Here is a 19923-nt window from a genome sequence, read left to right on the forward strand (position 1 = left end):
AGACATGGTGTGCCAACGGTGGAGTAGAAGAAGTCAAGTGTCCTGCAAAGACCCCCAACACATTTCGAATGAATTGGAGCACCGACTGCACCCCAGTCCTCATCACCCCATGCTCCAGATGATTGCGTTTGGTGTGTAGAGGTTTGGAACTTGCTTTAGTAAAATGATATTCACCCTCCATATGTGAAATGCCTCTCTCTCTGTAAAGCCACGTGTTGTTATATTGCTTTTTTTGTATAGTATTGATGGTTTCTATAATTGTGATAGTGGTGGATTAAGAGGTGGATTAAGTCGGGTACGTCCCCACTGAAGGCCCAGGTACCAAATGCATGGCCCGCCACTGGATTTTATTATATGAATATATAACCTTATTACAATAGATATGCCTGCACTTTTAACATTCGGAAACATTTAGAAATATGAATCCGATTTTTCAATTACCTATTAATTTGTTTAATATAAATAGAATAAATTTTTTGAAAAAACAATCAAAAAATAAGAAGTCAAATGACTCTCAGTACCATTCAAAATGAACGCAGTAATGACTCCAGTCCGCAAGAGGGCGCAACTGAGTTAAATGGAATAATACAGTTTTCAAGCCGTTTCTTCAGTTTTCTTCGCTGTTTACACGGAAGTTACAGTTTATTCCCAGACGGTATAAAGTGAAAGTGATTTATTACAGGATTAAATATAAACGCGATGGTTAATATCGGTATCCGGAAAGTCGATGAAGCGCTCGTGGAGAAACATCCGGTGCGCTGAGTAACTTTTATTCTATAATATATCGTTTAAAACATCATAATGACCCAATAATTATTAAAACAATAACATGGTTAATAATGTTTATCCTTTTATTCAGGGTTTGCAGCAGTACGCTGCCTGCCAGTCCCGTGCATTTATGAAAGGAACAGGAAGCTTCATAATTGGTTTGTATCTGAGTAATTATATATATATATATATATATATATATATATATATATATATATATATATATATATATATATATATTATATTTATATATGAATGAGAATTCATATTCATTAGAATTCAGATTTTTAATACAATAAAAGAATAATAAGTCACATCAATATGTCACAGAGCGGCTCAGAATCTGATTGGTGTATTATGTCAAAGGCGGGTTGAATTCTTTATTCTGATTCGTCGATCACAGTGCAGTTAAATTCTGGATTCTGATTGGTCTGTTATGTCACAGAGCAGCTGAATTATGAATCCAAATCCAAATACTTTATTGATCACCTAGGGAAATTGTACAATGTTTTTCAATTCCCAATTTTGATTAGTCCGTCACAGTGCAGTTGAATTCTCGATTCCGATTGGTCTGTCACAGTGAAATAGATTTTTTCAAATTTAATTGGTCTGTCACAGCGCAGTCGAATTCTAGATTGTGATTGGTTTGTCATAGCGCAGTTAAATTCTTGATTGTGATTGGTCCATAAAAGTACAATCGAATTCTCAATTTTGATTAGTCTATCATGTCACAATTATAAGCACTAATATAATGACACACACATTATGTAATGATAGCTTATGCACATCAAATATTCCATCAATATCCTTAAAAATCTGTTACTGCAGTGTAATAAAGCAGGGGTTCAGAAACTTTTACTATATTGATTCATTAATTGATTGATTGACTGACTGCAAGCGTCTCCTTAGTATAGAAGATTTTACACTTTATATCAGTCTATTAGTTTAAATGTCTACAATCATTTAAAAACTTTGAATTGGTCTTGTATTAGACATTTTTTTAATTGTTGGACACTTTGCTTACAAAAATCATCATTATTAAAAGAAATTCTGCCAATATAAACAAATCACAGGTATGTCTAAATTACCTTGAAGTGTAGTTATATAGTATTTAATTGAAAAAAACTAATTTACAGTAACTCCTACAGCTCAAAATAAATATTTATTAGTGTACGAACAGTCTGTAGATTGTTTTGTATTTTTTTCTCATGTTACTTCTGTCTGTTAATTAACCAGGTACAATAAGCATGTTCTTAATTCAGAAAGCACTACAGAAAAGGATAAAGTATCCGCTCCAGTGGAACCTTCTAATATCTATTGGTAAGTTACGTGCAGTGATGGTTGATAAACCCCGTTTCTGTACTTGAGTGAAAACATCAGTCTCTTGCTTAAATATTATTCCTGTACAACGCTGAGAAAACTTGAGTAAACGTAGAAAAGAAAATACTTGTTTTTTTACAGTGATGGTCAAAAGTTTGGAAACACCTACTCTTTAATGTTTTTTCAGAGACACATGCATGCTCCTTTTCTTTTTATGGCTCAAAGTAGACATGAAATGTTTTGAAGATTTACTTTGACCAAACAAATCAATAAACGTACAGATGTTACACTTTATTATTGAGAAATCCTCTGCATAACAGCTTTAAGTCAAGTCAAGTTTATTTCTATTGCGCTTTCCAAAACAGACATTGTCTCAAAGCAGCTTTACAGAATTTTAAGCGTTAATGTGAATAGTGTGCATTTATCCCTGATGAGCAGCCGTGGCGACTGTGGCAAGGAAACACTCCTTAGATGTTATGAGGAAGAAACCTTGAGAGGAACCAGACTCAAAAGGAGAACCCATCCTCATTTGGGTGACATGAAGAGTGTGATCATAAATCTGAAACAATACAGAACACTGGAGAGAGAAAACTAACATGAGCACTGGAGTGTAAGATTATGAGTGATGTTCTTTCCCTACAGTCTTTTACAGTCATTTACACTTTACACACTATTGGCATTCGAACAGTTCGTTTCTCTGAACATTCAGCTGAAATACTTTGCCATTCAATAGGATTTAGGTGCGGTGACTAAAGCAGGCCATTGCATGATAGATAACAAAAACAACGCTTACAGATCTTGGATGTTTTGCTTTGGCTCATTGTTTAGTTGTATAGTAATGGTTCCAATTTGCCGCAGTTCAGTGGAACTGCATGGTGCTGTACTTGTGAAGTCGAACCTGACATGGCTACAGGTATCTCATTCAAGACCTAATGTTCTTGCCTAAGGTGACAGTTTGATCAAATTAAATACTATTCAATGACCTCGTTTGTTGCATATAATCAAAAGGAATGTGCAGGTATCTCTTAAGAAATTGAAAGATTAATTGTTTCCAAACCTTTGAGAGGCACCGTACATACTTAAGTATCAGTACAAGTGCCAATATAACTATATTGTGCATTAAATGTAGTGAAGTAAAAATTACTCATAAACATTTTTTAGGTTAAAGTTCTATTTATAAGTTGCCTTCCAACATTGATATAATAATCAATCTGTTCCTTCATGTATTTAAAGAAAAATATACATTCATAAAGTAGAACGCGAAAGCAACGCCAAATTTACTCATATATTATTGACCCTGTTGGGAATGACCACAACATCATCCAGTATTCTGAGCGCACTAATGAAAATACGTGTGCCATTCTTTTCAGTTTTACACCAAGGTTTTCAATGTGAATAATATTTGCATATAATAATCGAGCTGCACAGACTCGTTTAAGATCAAATCCATCGTTGTGTTGAATAAATACAGGCCTCAATACGAGACGTTAGACGAGAGAAAATTGAGACCTTGCGAAAGTTAGATCTGTTGAATGTTGCATGTTTTTTTGTCATGGGTTTTGTTTTATTTTATTATTCTAAAGTTTTTAAATTGTAAGAGTTTTGGAACTGTACTTTTTCAGTAACTTTCTTTCACCTTTTAGTTGCTTCCTCAGTGTTCAGCTACACAGTAACACGTCGGGAGACTATGAAATGTACAGAGCTGTGGGTTTTTAGAAAAAGGAGAAATACCTGATTCCAATCCTCCTAGTAAGTATATTTTGTTATGCACATTTTCCTTAAACTATACAGTGAGACTCTGTACAGGAAGTCAATTTAAAGGAAAACGTCACAGTAATTCCGCATTATCGTATCGTTTTTTTCATCCAAAAATCGGTTTTAATCAACCACAGATTCCTACGATTTCTACACTTGTTGCTACACTTCCTGGTTCTATCGCTTTGTGAAAATGCCATGATTTATCACATTTTATGAATATATAACTGAATTATTGGATTATTGACTTATTTAATAAAGCGTTTCTGCTCCTTTTCTCAGAATTTTCACAGACTGTGTTGTTAGAAATTATTTTTTCTCAAACACTAACTGATTTTCTGATTTTTTTTTCCAGAGGATGAACTTCAAACCCCTGCAATTCCCAAAGTCACTAAATACGGAGATGCGATGGAATAACTAAAAGCTTCCTGCAATATCAGTGAACAGTGTGTGTGTGTGTGTGTGTGTGTGTGTGTGTGTGTGTGTGTGTGTGTGTGTTTTAGGTATTTTTAATTCCTAAAACTAAGTGTGTATGGTCTGTATATTTAAAAAAATTATTAATGTGAGTGTATGATAATAAATGTATAAACCTGGACATGGTGGACTTTTATTTGTACTTTTGTAATATTGCTTTTTTATAGAGCAAATTGCAATAGGGAAAAATGGAAAATAATTTAGCATGACCGAGATGCCAATAATGCCACGTAAATTGTAAATTGTTGAATTCTCTGGTACATTTGTCATAACCAAAAGTTTTTTATAGTAGCATATGTGATTTATTCTAATTTAAATCCAATGTTTACCAAGCGCCCACTGCTTGGCTCCTAAACAAGGCCCTTAGTTCCTTAAGCAAGGCCCTTAAATCCTGTATATAAGTCACTCTGGATTAAGATATCTGCCAAATCTTTGAGAGGAAGTGGTAGCTTGCTGGTTAAGACATTGACATCTTATTGGAAGGTTGTGAGTTTAAATCCCAGCATCTCATCATCTGCTGCTCTTGGGCCCTCGAGCAAGGCCCTTAACTTTTAATTTCTCAGTTATACGTTGTTCTAGATAAGAAACATAAATTTAAATGTTTGCAATGTAAGTTAATCATTTAAGATTTCTAAACAAATAGGTCTTAAACATGGTTAGATCAATGTCTTAGACATTAAAGAAACAAAAATTATTTGTAAAGAATTGTAGTTTTAAAACTATAAAATAAATAGTTTTTCCAAATTTTTTTTATTACAAATATGCATATATATGAATAAAAGATTATTGTTGACCTTACAGTAGAAATCCAGTTTAACATGATTATAAACTAGTAATAATCATATACTTTAAATTGCATTAGCTTATTTATTTAGTAGTTAAAACATATGTGTCTTTAAAAATATTATTGGTTAATATTTAGAGTTATTTAGAAACTACAATGAAAATAAAAGTGGGAAAGTGACTGGGTACTGGGTTTAGGGGACTAAAATAGGCATTTGTGATAAAATTTCATTTCATGGTCATGTAAGGACAGGGTATAAATAGTCATTTAATACTAATGGAAAATACACTGGAATCTAGCCTGGAGTAATCCAGATGAAGCCTGACTGTCGGTACAGAGGAGGAAAAAAGGACGGGAGAAATCATCAAGGGTTTAGGACTAAAGCAAGTTTTTGTCTTGACCTAATTGCACTTTAAGTCTGATATCTGTGAGCTCAGTGTGTGATGGATAACTCAAAAGATTTGGGGAAACAAAGGATGAATTTTATTCAGGTTAAACAAAGAGACCAAAGTTCAGGCTGCAACTCTGATTTGAACCCTAGACATGATTTAAAATCATTTTACTCCTAGAAGCCTTTAATATTTTAGTGTATTTACTGATATGGATAATACCGTTAAGTATAACAAATATATGCTAAATATTATGATAAGATTTTATGTCTAGGGGACAGAATTGTACAAATATTTCTGAATCTGTAGGTCTGAATGTACACACTAATCCTGAGGCATTTATATTAAACAAAACCTTTACAACGTTTCTAATAAGAGAAAAGATTATTAAATGCAGCGATCCAACATTGTTCCCTTTTAATGCACAATTCGCAGGGATCTCAGAACTGCAATAAAAAAGTGTATGTTTGCCATCATGATTGTGAAACACACAATGAGAGGACGTGCAGGAGATCTTGCAGAAGAGTGATTATGCCTTAACCACTGAGTGACACAGTGATATATTTGTTTTCTCTAAATGTAATGCATACAATTGTAACCCAATGTTTTATGCTATGACGCCTGTAGCTTTCTTCAAATCTTACTGTGAAGTTTGTGTGAGTTTAAAGCCATGATTACAACCTGGTGTGTTCAAATTCCTTTAAGAAGAAAATAAAAAAGAGGAGAAAAAAAAATTATTATTATTTTTTTTTTGAGGGAATAGTATCTCATTTAAAAAAAGGTTCTCTACCTGTAATTACACAAATTTTCCTCATAATGATATTCATATCAGGACTAGAAGGTAGCACTGAATGATTAAGTAGCAAAACAAAGTTAGAATTGTCAAAGTAGAATGATTACAAAAACTCATCTTTACTGAAATGAATGAATATATGGATGAATGAATCAATTAATAAAATAATTAATGAATGGGTGGATAAATTAATGAATGGATGCATAAATGGTTGAATGAACGAATGAATGAATGGTTACTCGATGTTCTGATATCCCAGAGACTCCATGAGTTGCCTGCTGTTAGGTCTGATATTGATTAGTCTGAAAAAAGAGACTAAAATGTGTTTCTTTCAGTAGAAAAAAAGTATCAAATTGTTATGTTACACGGCCATCTGGAGGAGTTCACAACTTCAAGTGAAAAAAAATCGAACCTCCTGGTTCCTCCTGCTATTCAAATCTATGAAGAACAAAAACTCAAAGCCTGATGCGTTTAGAGCAGCCAATCAGCGTGACGCGGCTCATCGCGCAACCAATCAGAGCGCCGATGATCAACCGTCCCAAGGGCGGATCTATTGAAAAAAAAATAATGCGGAGAAAGTTGTGCGGGTTGAGACTCGGGAATGTGTGGAAGAGAAAGAGGAAGAGATAAAATCTGGTGTGAGTATCCAAGTGATCCATTTTTATCGATTCCTGAAGAAAATATAGTTTTTGGGATCGGGATTTCATGGCTTTGATCGCAGCAGATCCCCGGTGCAAACCGACCGGTTTGAGCTGCATCTCGGCTGTCAGGAACGAGTGTGTGGAGAATAAACCCAAAGCTCTGAAAAACCCCGGTATGCAATCACAAGACGCAGAGTGGTCTGAGGGTCTACCCAAAGCCTTTCTGCACAGCCTGAGGACTCTGTTCGACATACTAGATGATGGAAAGCGGGGTTTCGTGCACATCTCAGAGATCGAAAGTCGGTGGCAAGGCGCAGAAGCGCAGGATCTTCCCGGCGGTGTGCTGGAGAGTCTGAGGCGGATCGCGCCGCCGCACGGCTGCCTGACTTTCGAGCGCTTCGTCGCGGGACTCCGGTCGTCGATCCTCCACCCGGACATCGCGCGTCCTCCAAACCACGCACAGAAGCAGCACTTCCTTCCAAACGGGTTCAGAGTGCGACCGCTCGGGCCGAGCAACGGGACTAATGTTCATCACGGCGGCGGAAGGGACAGGGACAGGGGACGTGCCTACGCCAGCGCGAGCAAACGCTGCGCGAGCGACTCCTCGTCCTACGCGAATTCCGGCGCGCAGCCGTGCACGAGGAACGGCAGGAGCCTGGAGCGCGTTCACGCGGCGCCCGACCGGGCAGATTCGTTTCGGGGGCAGGGGCCCACCCGTGTGCAGTCAGCCGAATCAATCTCGGTTGATCCCATTTTTCACAAGCCAGGTAAATTCCTTATACATTCAAACTAAGTAATTAATACATCAATCCTATTTCTCTGGTCCCAGTTCCCCTTTGGTTCAAGGGGTCCAAGTGGGGGAGGAGATCAAAATGAGCTTGTAAGGGTCATGGATCCAAAGCCTATCTTGAGAACAATATGTATGATGGTGATGTCAGGTCATAATAATCCATAACATTTTGTTGATGTATGGTTAAGTTGGTGGAGTCTGATTGGAAGGTTGTAAGTTCAAATCCCACCTGGACCAAACAGCCACTGCTCGGCTCTTGAGCATGTTCTTCAGCTCTCAACTACTCAGTTGTTTAAATGAGATAAATCAAGGTGGATAAGGGCATTTAATAAATGGTGCAGGATCCAACTGACCTGATAGTTATGAGTTTTGAACAAAGAACCCAACAATAGCAGTTTGATGGTGCTGAGATTTGAAGGCATGGCCCTCATCTGTGTAACTTGAAATCGTAACCACTGAGTCAACACAACTAGGTGTGAGTGATTGAACTACAATAGATCAGTTGGACTACTGAAGGCAGCCTGATTTTGGAGAAAACTAGGAAAACCCAATGAGAACCCAGGTGGACATGGTGAGACAGCAAAAGCTTTTCCACCAGGTGAATACGATTCCGAAGAGCTTTACAATTTTGAAACAAAAAACCACAGGTGGAACCAGACTCTGAAGGGAACCCGTTTGGATCGGGCCACTCTGAATCATTATTTTGTATGGCTGTGCACTATATGGTCCAAAAAGTAAAAATTTTAGAACCAGAAGTAGTAGGACATCACGATGAGCATTTGCGTTTTTGCATTTCCTGAAAGTCTAACTGAGATTTCATGGACTGGATGTGATTTGACTATTCCTTCCAGATCACTGCTTGTGAGCGCTGCCCGTGTTAACCCATTTTTTTATTTACAGACTGCATTTTTTTTTTTACTTTCCGCACTCTTTTTACTCCTCTTCAAATATCTGGAGCTATGAGTCTGACATTGCCAGGGGCGAAGTACAGTTATATCAGGCCTTGGCTCTTACATCAGAAAAGGGAGGCTGCAGATCAGGTCTGAGGTGAAGTCTGTTTGAAATGTTGTTTTTTCTTGCTCCAACTGGTGGATCGTCAAAGATAAATGAACACCCAGTCCATAAACCTGTCAAACCCATGGTTGAGTAGAGGTCTTTTTCTAAATCGCTTTCAAAACAGCATTAGTAACAATGATCTTGTCTGGCCCGGAGATTTTTTTTCTCCCGTCAGTTGGTCTCTATTTCAACTTTATCTTGATTTGATAAAGAAAAAGAGGTTGGGCAGTGGAGCTTGTTGGCGCTTGCCTTGTACAAAACTATACCTCTATTCTATCCTGAGTACCCGGTAAAACCTTGTAACACTCGTCTAAAAAGTCTTTGTGCTTCAAGATTATCTATAGTTGTTTTTTTTCTCTCAACAGTCACACCCTTAACTCCCCTGGTTGAGCCATTTGTCAGTAGTGATTAACATTTGCTCAGCATTTGGTATGTGTAATGGAAGAGACTTCCCAGACCTGAGGTGTTATCTATTCAGAGAAATGTGATGAGAGGAGGTGCTAAAGATGTGGATCCAAGTGGATGAAACCCACCTTCTATAGATGTTATGATTCTAAGCATGTTACTGTACATTAGTTAATCATTAATTAACAACAATGATGATGATGATTGTGGGAAAATCAAATCTGGTAGAGTTTGTTTTCTTCAGCTATGGGGAGACTTTATCACAAGTAAATATTGTTCTGAAGGTTTCATCCCACATTTCTGAGATAATATCACTTAATTGTCCCTTTTATATCTTGTACTGTAATATTTTATTTCTTTGGTTATTTTTACCGTTAACTTTCAGGTGCACAATAAAAGGTCTCAACTAGGGCTCATTTTGATAATTGATTAGTCAGCCGATTTTTTAAATTTCGTTTTATTACTATCATCTTTTTTTAATTAATCTGACAAAAAAAACAATATATTTTAAAAATTGCTTATTATACCTATATAGAACCCTAATTCAGGGTATTCATGTTTAAAAGTGAACTAGAAGACCCAAACTTGTTCCAGCATCACAATGGGCCTGTGAACAAAACCAGCTCCATGAACAAATGGTTTTACATAGGTTGGAGTGGAAGTTCTTGAGTGGCCTGAGCTCTGAACTCAATCCACTGAAACACCTTTGGCCTCCTCACCTTAAATGTAATTCTAACACCCTTGTGTATAGAGCGAATACAGTGTTGTAAGTCCAAAACAAAATATATTAGCTCATGCACAGAATTGTCCTGAGCACCTGGAAAAATTATCCATACACCTGTTATTCAATTTTTGTTTACAAAAACAAAGTACATTTTTTTTTTTGGACAATACTTACCACTTAATTTTATTTGTCAGCAAATTGACAATACTGCAAAACTACAGTATTTTTCTATTACATGCTTATTGAAGGCATTTGTTGAGGCAGATTTTTTTGTGAGAATAGTTAACTATAAAACGTCAGGTTTTAAAAGAATAACTGAAAAATAGATGTGGTGAGATATTATATAATTAGCTCCCTTCATTCCTTTAATGAATAAGTGTCCTAACTACGTACTATTACGTTTTAATTATATTTTACAGCGGAAGAGCCTGAGGATAGCAGACGACAGGTTGCTTGCATGACTAATCGAGTTAACCTGCTCCTTTCAGAAAAAATAATTGTGGTATTTACTCTATGTCATGAGATGAAATGTATTTGCAGTCCATTATATTACACTTTCATGAGAATGTGTCTTATTAAACCTAAAACATACCGCTCCTATATTCTCCCTAGAAAAATAGTTTAGAAAAAAGCCATAAGCCTTAATGCAAGATCAGCTCCATCTTGTGGTGTTGAGAGATAGAAGTGTTGTCATGATCCAGAGCTGTTTTATAAATAGAAAACTTCTTCTAATCTTGGCCTCGATGTTCTTTCTTTGAATCTCAGGTCAGCAGCATGGTGAACGTGTTGGTCTGCCTCGGTCACAGAGTGAGTCTACGACAGGGTTCGCAGCGACCAGGAGGCACAGCAGGAGCCGAGAAGAGCCGAGGCGACACACCATCACTAATGGGGTCGACTATGGAATGGTATGAAACAACCAAAAGCTAAACTGATTCACACTTCATCAATCGTCCTTCTGGCCTTCAGCAGGGATAAAGTGATAATATAAAAATCTTTATTAAGCTGAAAATCTTATTCTTCCGGCTGCTCCCATTAGGGGTCACCACAGCGGATCATCCGTCTCCATACCCCCCTGTCCTCTACATCTGCCTCTTTTAAACCAACTACCTGCATGTCTTCCCTCACCACATCCATGAACCTTCTTTTTGGTATTTCTCTTTTTCTCCTTCCTGGTGGCTCCATGCCACTGTCTCTAAACCATACATCATCGCAGGTCTCACCACAGTCCTATAAACTTTCCCTTTCACTCTCACAGATACCCTTCTAACACAAATCACTCCTGCTATCACTCTTCTCCACCCACTCCACCCTGCCTGCACTCTTTTCTTCACTTCTCCAACAAACTCTCTATTACTTTGCACTGCACTCTCAATAGATGAGAGATTCTGATATTGATAAAACATGAGCGCTATAACCTTTAACAGTTTTTCTGAATCTAGTGAAATAATATTATATTATACTGTATATTGTAAATTATGTAAGAAATGTCTATATTTTAGTCTGTAATTGGCTTGAGTGGTATTTGGCATTGTCATACCTTTTAAACGTTTTATTTTAACATCCATCTAGAGTGCATCGAGTTCTGGAAAACTCAGGGTCATTCACTGAGGCAGTTTTGCCATCTTGAAATTTTTAGAATTATGACATTTGCATTGTAGATTCTTGCATTTTAGTAACGTAAAAACACAAATCACCTGGAAATTTTAAATCCTGGAAACCCAAACTATATATATATATATATATATATATATATATATATATATATATATATATATATATTTTTAAAGTACAGGAAAGATGGTAAAGTTATAGAAAACAAATGTATCACTAGGCATGTGCATCTCAATAACTGAGGCCGTTGCGTTTCAGTTCTTGATGCCTATCTAACGATACGATACATTAACGATACATATGGCGCAGCTACTGATACGATTTACCCCTATTATGATGCCCTATTAACGATGCAATAGAAAAATTATGCTATGCAATTTAATATTGTACAGATTGTTTTTCTGAAACCGAAGTTTTTAACAATCATACAAGAAACAGCAAATCATACATTTACTTAAGTGCCTTCTGACTTTTAACGCATGGCCCTTTCACAAACGGAAAAAAAATATAAAACATTATTTTCCAGTTCTGTGTTGAGGAAGATGCAGCTCTACCTCTGCCATGTTAATCTATATTCTGTTACTTTCTCGGGACACACCTCGGTCTCCTAGCGTTGTGATACATCATATTCAATTGCAGCAGTGGTGCTGAGAGAATGCACTAAAAAACAGTTTAGCGAGGAGCAATCAATCTACATATAAAATACTGGTTACAAATTGTTGGACACTTTCTAAATAAAAGTGTAGCACATCTACTAATAATTATATATAAAAAAACCTTTTTATTTTCTAACCATTTTATCAATGCAAATATGTTAAAAAACGATGCATCGCGATACAAATGCCAACTTGTATCCGCTGCACACTTTTTTTTTAAACGATGCATCACAATGTTAACATTAATGCAGACGCACCGATGCGAATCAGTGAATTGTATCTTCTGTATGTTTAGAGTGTGCGTTAAATATTTTAATGTTGGCCAATCAGCATTCACCAAACGTTTGACACACTTAGAACTAGAAAACTTGTATCTTTCGTTTTTCCTTTCCAAGTTTTTGAGTTTTCTCGTGCTTGATTTATCTAACAGTCGTGAACTATAATTTAGATTTTTTATTAAATAAGAAACATTTGTGACGGCTTCACAGTTTCTGTGTGTTTATAAAACACATATGGTGCTAATACTTTTTGTTTGTGTTTTTGACATTTACTTGAGTTAAATCTGAATTAATAATCCTGCCATTACAAGTGTAATGAAATCAGAATGTTTATAGTGTGCAAAGTGTTAAATATTCTGCTAAAACCAGAACCGTGTTACATTATCCATGACCACGACTTACCACACCCCCTCTTTACTCCAATCCCCCCCTCCCCCTGTTCCCTCTTTGTGCCCCTCCCCTGGTATGTGCTGCTCCCCCTCTTCTAACTTTCATTTCTGTTCTTTTCCCCCTCTCTGACTCTGCCTCTCTCTTTCTCTCTGTTTCTTTTTCTTTACCTCTCTCCGGCTTACTCGCTGACACTTGACTCTTGCGTCTTCCGCTGTCAAGTTCTTTCCTCTCTCCCTTGTAATTCCTCCATCCTCATGGTGGTGAGCCGGCTCGGGCCCCCGGGCCTGGGAGCTGGCACAGTTTGGGCTGCCTACACCACCGTCTTCATCCCCCTGAGCAGCAGCTTGTACTCCAGCAAAGCCTTACACTTTTTCTACTGGGTGAGTGAAGGAGTGAGTGGGTGAACTAGACGCAGAGCGGTGAGGTAAATAGTCGAGGCACTCTGGAATGGATAAACTTACAGCCATGAGGTGTGTCTGCATGTTGATGATGAAAATGCGTGAAAGGATTAAGGAGGTCCTGCTCTCCATTGTACTTGAAATTTCTGGATCGGGACTTTTAACTTCTCAAAACATGGATGTCTTATGCAGACTTGTGTGTTGCATAGCAAAATTTGACAACCAATGTAGGAGGCCACAACACAGTGCGTGAGATTTGTGAGATTCCGATGACTTTTAAACGTATGATCTGTCCATGGAACGAGTGCTCAAAAGTCATAACTCTTCACTGAAGTGGTGCTTATTACCATGTTGAAATTCTTTGTATAATGGCATTATCAAGCGTGTGCATTTCTAGTAATATTAGAAACAATTATTTACTGACTTGGTAAAGTTCTGCAAGACTTCTAACATTAGGTGTTTATTTCACAAGATTGGAGAATTTTTCTTCTGACTTTAGCGACCGCTTGCATATTTCTAAGTTGTCTGTGGTACAATGGAACAAACCAAACCTGTTTCTCTTTTCTGTAGTCTTTTTCCTCCCACACACACTTACTGGCTCTTTAAATCATGGCTTGCTTTTCAGCCTGAAGCAATTTCTTAATGTAAATGAACTCAAGTTTGTTTAAACCGTCCTTTCATCCAAAAGAGGCTCCATGTCTATCTTCTTTCTGTCAGGTGATGTCATGGTCTGTCATGTCGTGTCACTTTAACTGTGAGATTGGCTCATGCTGTCTGCCCCCCCCTGTTCTGTTTCTCTTTTACAAAGAGGATTTAGCCCACACACATAAACACATGGCCTGACCCACACCTCTCCTCTCTCTCTTTCTCTCTCTCTCTCTCTCTCTCTCTCTCTCTCTCTCTCTCTCTCTTGCTCTTCATGGTTGTCCCTTTGCTCCCATTCAAGTGAGGAGTTGGCTGTTGAAAGGCAACTGCACTTTATATGCATTTGTGCAGCAGTGCGAAACTCATTCATGCTGCCTTTAAATTTCGTTAAAAAATTGAATATTTTTTACTTTAACATGCAGAAAAATGGACTGGACTTTGATTTTGATCGCCAAGAAATAAAATGACTAATTGCTAATTACTAAAGTTTGCAGAATCCTGATTTTGACATGAACATGCGTGCTGTTTCGAATGTTCGCTGTGTGGAGTAAACATGCAATTCGGGGTTTTTGTTGCTAAAAATGCGAAACAAAGAGTCGTGACTGTGCCATGGCAACCTGAAAGTGACTCTGAGAATGGCTATCATGCCTGAAGGGCAAGCACTAAATTTGCCAAAGCCAGTTAAAAGCAGAATGATACCATTTACTTACAGTCTTAATAATGGGAACGTTTTTCAGGATTGTTTTTTTGTCGTGAATTTCTTAAGCACAAATTTATATTACATTTCCCTACAATACTTAAAGAGAGTTTTGGTATCAGGTTTCAAGATACCAGAAATATTTGACTTAGAATAAATCCAGTCAGATTGATCATCATCCTGCTCATATTTAAATTATAAAGGATATATTTATGAAACCCGTAGCTACCATATTAACTTTGTGGTCATGTGATCTATAGCTAAAGCAGATGAAGGAGCTGGAGCAGGAGAAGGACTCACTGCTGTCTGGACTGGATGTGGTGGAGAGAGCGAGAGAGTGGTACCAGAGTCAAATCCACAACGTGAACGAAAGACAGAGGCTAATCGGGCAGAGTGGCCACCTCACTGTGTGTAACACATGAAAACACACACAAGCACACACACACACACACACACACACACACACACACTGTAAAATATCCATAGAACAATTATTAGTATGTCAGATGCATTGATTATATATTTATATAGTTGCTATATTAGTATTATTATTACTATTAGTATTCTAATCATAATATAATTAATAATAAGAATTAATACAATAATAGATGTTAAACTGTGAATTAATTTGTATCCCTGTCTTTCTGTTATTAGGATTTTCTAACAGAATCCAATCAATGTCGCTTGAACGTCCTCCTGCCCAAACTACAGGAAGTGAACCGCTGCCTTAGTGAGCTCATTTCCTGCTCTGGAATGGTTCGTTTATTGTCTTTATCTTACTGTATTTTAATAATTTGTTTAATGGTGAATGTGTTTATTGGGAGGTATTCAGAGCTGGGGTTTTTTCAGTGAGGCATCATGTGTGCCATTTTGTCATGCTTTTTTCTTTTAAACGTGTTTTTGTGTTGTATACACTTATTAAAACCAGTGCCACTGCCTGATCTTTTTTGGCAGTCATTCCCCTCTCCGAATGCACAGACTTCTATCGTTTCTCCAAGTGTCCCACCCGTTCCTGCTCCTCCACAAGCCATCCAGAGACTGAAGGATCAGAACCACCTTCTCACAAAGGTTAAACCGTTACACTTCTCACCAAGTCGAAAATCAGGGACAAATCTGATTTAATGTATAGCGATATAAAAGTAGAAATCAGGATGAGATTTACACTCAATTATTTACCAAATTAATTTATCTCAAAATAAATATCTATTAACACAAAGAGTTTTAATGCCACTTCACTAGTTGACACAATTATGTACAGGTATAAACACGTGAATAACACATTAACACAAATTAATTTTAAACACACTAATTTTATTAATGCGCAATTAATGCTACATGCATTTCCGTTTAAACATTTTTATTAAAAGTATAAATAAATCTAAAAGAGGCAAAATGAAAACCTTCAACACAACACACATTTATTCACGACATCATTTCTTTACTCAGATATACAAAAAATGTAATCAAATAAACTCCAAAAAATAAAGTTTTAACCACTATTTGTTTTACTGATGCGCTAAGTCATCGGCCATGATGAGCACATCCGGCAATTAAAACCGTCCGTGTGGAAACATAGCAAAAGTTCCTTTTGGTGTCCTGATGATTTACCTAATTTAAAACACCATTATTACTTTAAAACATTTACAAGAATATATATATGTGTGTGTGTGTGTGTGTGTGTGTGTGTGTGTGTGTGTGTGTGTGTGTGTTTATGGATGCTGTGACACTGATTTGTTTAATCAAAATATTTGCTTTTTTGTTCTTGTCTCAGGAGGTGACGGAGAAGAGTGAACGCATTACTCAGTTGGAGCAGGAGAAATCAGCTCTGATTAAGCAACTGTTTGAAGCCCGAGCTCGCACCGCTCATGAAAACAGTGTCTTCGATTCAACCTTCATATAAGGATTTGGTTCACAGACCACAGCCAAATCCCAACTTTTACTTAGCCAAAGGACTGAAAACACTCCCTCAATACACCAGACTGTGACTTTACAGTGACTGCTGCTTTCATGGTGTACTGATGCGCTTCTGTTTGACTGCACGCAAACACACGCAGAGGTTAAATGTCACACATTTCTTCACAAGCAAGAGCGGCTCTATCTTTAAACCACTTTTGCATGACTGTTGCCACGTTTTTGTGCACTGACAGATGTTGATGGATCAGTGGCTTCCAGTTTGAACTTGAGTTGTATTTTCAAGTTTTGTTTCTTGTTTTTCTTTTTATGAATGTACACGAATGCTCTATGATCATTACACTCCTGAAACCATCATATGACAGACAACAGTCAGATGAAGAAACGGTGATCTCATATTATGGATTTTTGTCATTCTGGGCCTCATTTATCAAACTGGCTACGATCTGAGTGAGTTTTGGAAATCATGAGAAAAATACCTTTAGCTCGGAAAAATGTTTGGTAGCTATGAGAGCTGCGGAGTTTGTGTAAATGTACATCACTAATGTAAACCTTACAAGGTGCGTTTTACTTTACAGCATAGTAAAATTCTTTCTGTTTGCATATCCCAGAGATGTTAGGAAGCTGGGGTCAGAGTGCAGGGTCAGCCATGTTACACACCTCTCTAGCACATAAGGTTAAAGGCCTTGCTCAAAGCTCATACTGATACTGGCGATACCAGAGCTTGAGTCGTATAATTGGCATAGATTTAAATTATTTTTTATTGCAATTGCATACGTCAGTTTATTTGGAATTATGTGTACCTCAATTGTAATTGAATTGCAATCAATCAAATTTTTTGCTTGATTATTATGTACTTTTGGAAGATTAAGCAACTTCCACTTGATTGTGTCTATCCCCCCCCACACACATATATAATATGGATAGATATATAATATTGATATATAATATGAATGTAGACATGTACACAAGTATATTATTTGACACACAACATTAGCATGTGGCCTTCATTTCTTAGGAGGACAAGTGTTGACACTCCATCTTCTATGCACGCAGTTTAAAATAAGTACAATTGAGTATTTAGTGAGCACCGCCTTTAGGGGGCGCTCTTTCACTGTTTAGTCCTCACTAATTTTCCACATTGCCTTTTATAAAATCTCGTGGGCGCCACATATACATCAAGTGTACTGTGAATGTCTGCGAAGCCTAAGAACACGTTTTTTACACAACTTTACAAACGATTGATAAATGAGGCCTATGAAGAACTGTAAATAGTGGGATTTACATTCCTAAGCACTGAAAGGTACGATGAGAGAATGAGAAGTTTATAATGAACCCTGAACTCAACCACACTCAAGAATCACAGACCCACAGTTTCAACAGATGCCAGGATTTGTTTGTATGTTTTAAAATACGGTACTGAAATGGGTTTTAAACGAGCGAATGAAATGAAGGTGCAAAGGTTGTAGTGTAAATCACTTTCTACTGAACAGTTCGGTAAAAAGTGATTTACACGATGCAAAAATCATCACAATCATTGAAAATAAGTGGTCTTACTCCTTGTCCAACTGAATTAACCATAATCACATTGATTTGATTTTCAGTATTGGTGTTTTTTCAGCTCTTAAGTTCTACAGACAATGGAATTGCCAATACTCAGTACTGTGTTTTGGCTCTTAATTTCTTCCCTTGCGCAAACTCTTGCAACATCATTTGTACAAACATTCCCTAGTGTTTTCATCTCTTTCATCAAGTGAACACACCTGGCACCTGGTGATCTTGTAGGTTTTGTCCTGGAGTACATGTTTACTCAGTCCTGAATAAGCTTTTTTTTATTATTTGTAAAACCATCTCTTTTTTGGTTCCTCCTTTGCCCCCAGATCCCCCCCTTCAAATGAATGGCTTTAATAGGTACGTTTTTTTTTTGGCAAGATGGAGGGAATTTCGAGGTATGATGCAGGACGGTTCTTTGCATGTGAAAAAGACTTGGAGTGTCGAGTGAAAGACGGTCGAGGGAGGAGAGCGTTTTTATTTTCTCTGTATTTTTTGAATGTACACGAACAACTTCATGTGGTGTTCGTCTCGCTAGAACTGTACAAGTCTGAGATATTGTTTGAAGGACCATAGTGTGTGTGACAAATGAATTGTGTTGGGTGGTATAAATTACTTCTTGATGGTTGTAACCAGTGCAGACACACGGTTTGTCAAATTTCACAAGGGGCTTTAAATGGAGTCATACCTGAACATTGGGGTTCTTTGTTGTAAGGTTCAACCTCTATTTGAAGGGTTCTAAAAACATAGTTAAATAAACACTCTTAGAAAAATAACAAACGTTTATTTTCTTTACTGGAGAGAATGGACAAGAAAAGATATCTCACATAACCACATTTTACTGTGGTGTGCAGAAAAGTAGTGCAGAACACATCAAAACCTTTGAGTTACACTCCTGTTACCAATAACAGGAATTTGAGGCTCCAGTAAGGCACAGGCTCACTGAACTTGTATTGTTCTTTACACAGAATACGGATATATAATATCTGAATGATACTTGATATTTAAGATCTCGACGACGGATTACTAAAATAAATTAAATTAAACAGGAAATGCAACCTGATGTCTGATTAGAGATAACTAAAATTTGAGAAAATAAGGTGTTTATTTTGTTTGGCATAAGAGGTTTCCAAAAGTTATATCAACTTCCTGGATCAATGTTAAAAATAAATAATTTAAACACTGTTTAAAGTTCTGCATTTCATTTCCCAAATACATTCCCTAAGAAGTTATGAGCCTTTGGGAATGAAAATACATTTATTTATGGTAAATAAATTAAATAATTAAATGTAAAGTGATATACAGTACCAGTCAAAAGTCTGTCAAACAGTATGTACAGTACAGACCAAAGGTTTGGACACACCTTCTCATTCAAAGAGTTTTCTTTATTTTCATGACTATGAAAATTGTAGATTCACACTGAAGGCATCAAGGGCTATTTGACCAAGAAGGAGAGTGATGGGGTGCTGCGCCAGATGACCTGGCCTCCACAGTCACCGGACCTGAACCCAATCGAGATGGTTTAGGGGTGAGCTGGACCGCAGAGTGAAGGCAAAAGGGCCAACAAGTGCCAAGCATCTCTCGGGGAACTCCTTTAAGACTGTTGGAAGACCATTTCAGGTGACTACCTCTTGAAGCTCATCAAGAGAATGCCAAGAGTGTGCAAAGCAGTAATCAAAGCAAAAGGTGGCTACTTTGAAGAACCAAGAATATGACATTTTTCAGTTGTTTCACACTTTTTTGTTATGTATATAATTCCATATATAATTCCACATGTGCTAATTCATAGTTTTGATGCCTTCAGTGTGAATCTACAATTTTCATAGTCATGAAAATAAAGAAAACTCTTTGAATGAGAAGGTGTGTCCAAACTTTTGGTCTGTACTG

General features: G+C 37.1%; 2 protein-coding genes across 3 annotated transcripts; both read left to right on the forward strand.

Annotated features, from left to right (window-relative positions):
- The first annotated feature begins 594 nt into the window (after positions 1–594).
- tmem141 (transmembrane protein 141) lies at positions 595–4438 on the forward strand. The gene is given in 6 exon segments (XM_046839314.1): positions 595–753; positions 860–926; positions 2005–2088; positions 3732–3795; positions 3797–3837; positions 4199–4438. Coding segments are annotated over 6 exon segments (372 nt in total). The 5' UTR covers positions 595–699; the 3' UTR covers positions 4261–4438.
- Positions 4439–5594: 1156 nt separating this feature from the next.
- On the forward strand, positions 5595–18812 carry sapcd2 (suppressor APC domain containing 2). Of its 2 annotated transcripts, none has more exons than XM_046839759.1 (6): positions 5595–7691; positions 10665–10804; positions 14835–14981; positions 15229–15330; positions 15553–15642; positions 16346–18812. In XM_046839759.1, exons 1-6 carry the CDS (start codon positions 6989–6991, stop codon positions 16472–16474), a joined length of 1311 nt encoding a protein of 436 aa, XP_046695715.1. In that variant the 5' UTR covers positions 5595–6988; the 3' UTR covers positions 16475–18812. The 2 variants fall into 2 exon arrangements, with proteins under 2 accessions (XP_046695715.1, XP_046695714.1); XM_046839758.1 differs by having other exon boundaries at positions 6248–7691; positions 15529–15642.
- Positions 18813–19923: the final 1111 nt, after the last annotated feature.

This window comes from Silurus meridionalis, chromosome 25 (assembly GCF_014805685.1).
Source record: "Silurus meridionalis isolate SWU-2019-XX chromosome 25, ASM1480568v1, whole genome shotgun sequence".
Taxonomy (NCBI): domain Eukaryota; kingdom Metazoa; phylum Chordata; class Actinopteri; order Siluriformes; family Siluridae; genus Silurus; species Silurus meridionalis.

Excerpts from the sequence above, each read along its gene's own strand:
- sapcd2 (XM_046839758.1), top strand. The coding sequence starts at position 6,989 with ATGGCTTTGATCGCAGCAGATCCCCGGTGCAAACCGACCGGTTTGAGC. Across the intron at positions 10,805-14,834 it reads ATGGGGTCGACTATGGAATG|CTAAAGCAGATGAAGGAGCT; the intron begins GTATGAAACAAC and ends TGTGATCTATAG. Across the intron at positions 14,982-15,228 it reads GGCAGAGTGGCCACCTCACT|GATTTTCTAACAGAATCCAA; the intron begins GTGTGTAACACA and ends TTCTGTTATTAG.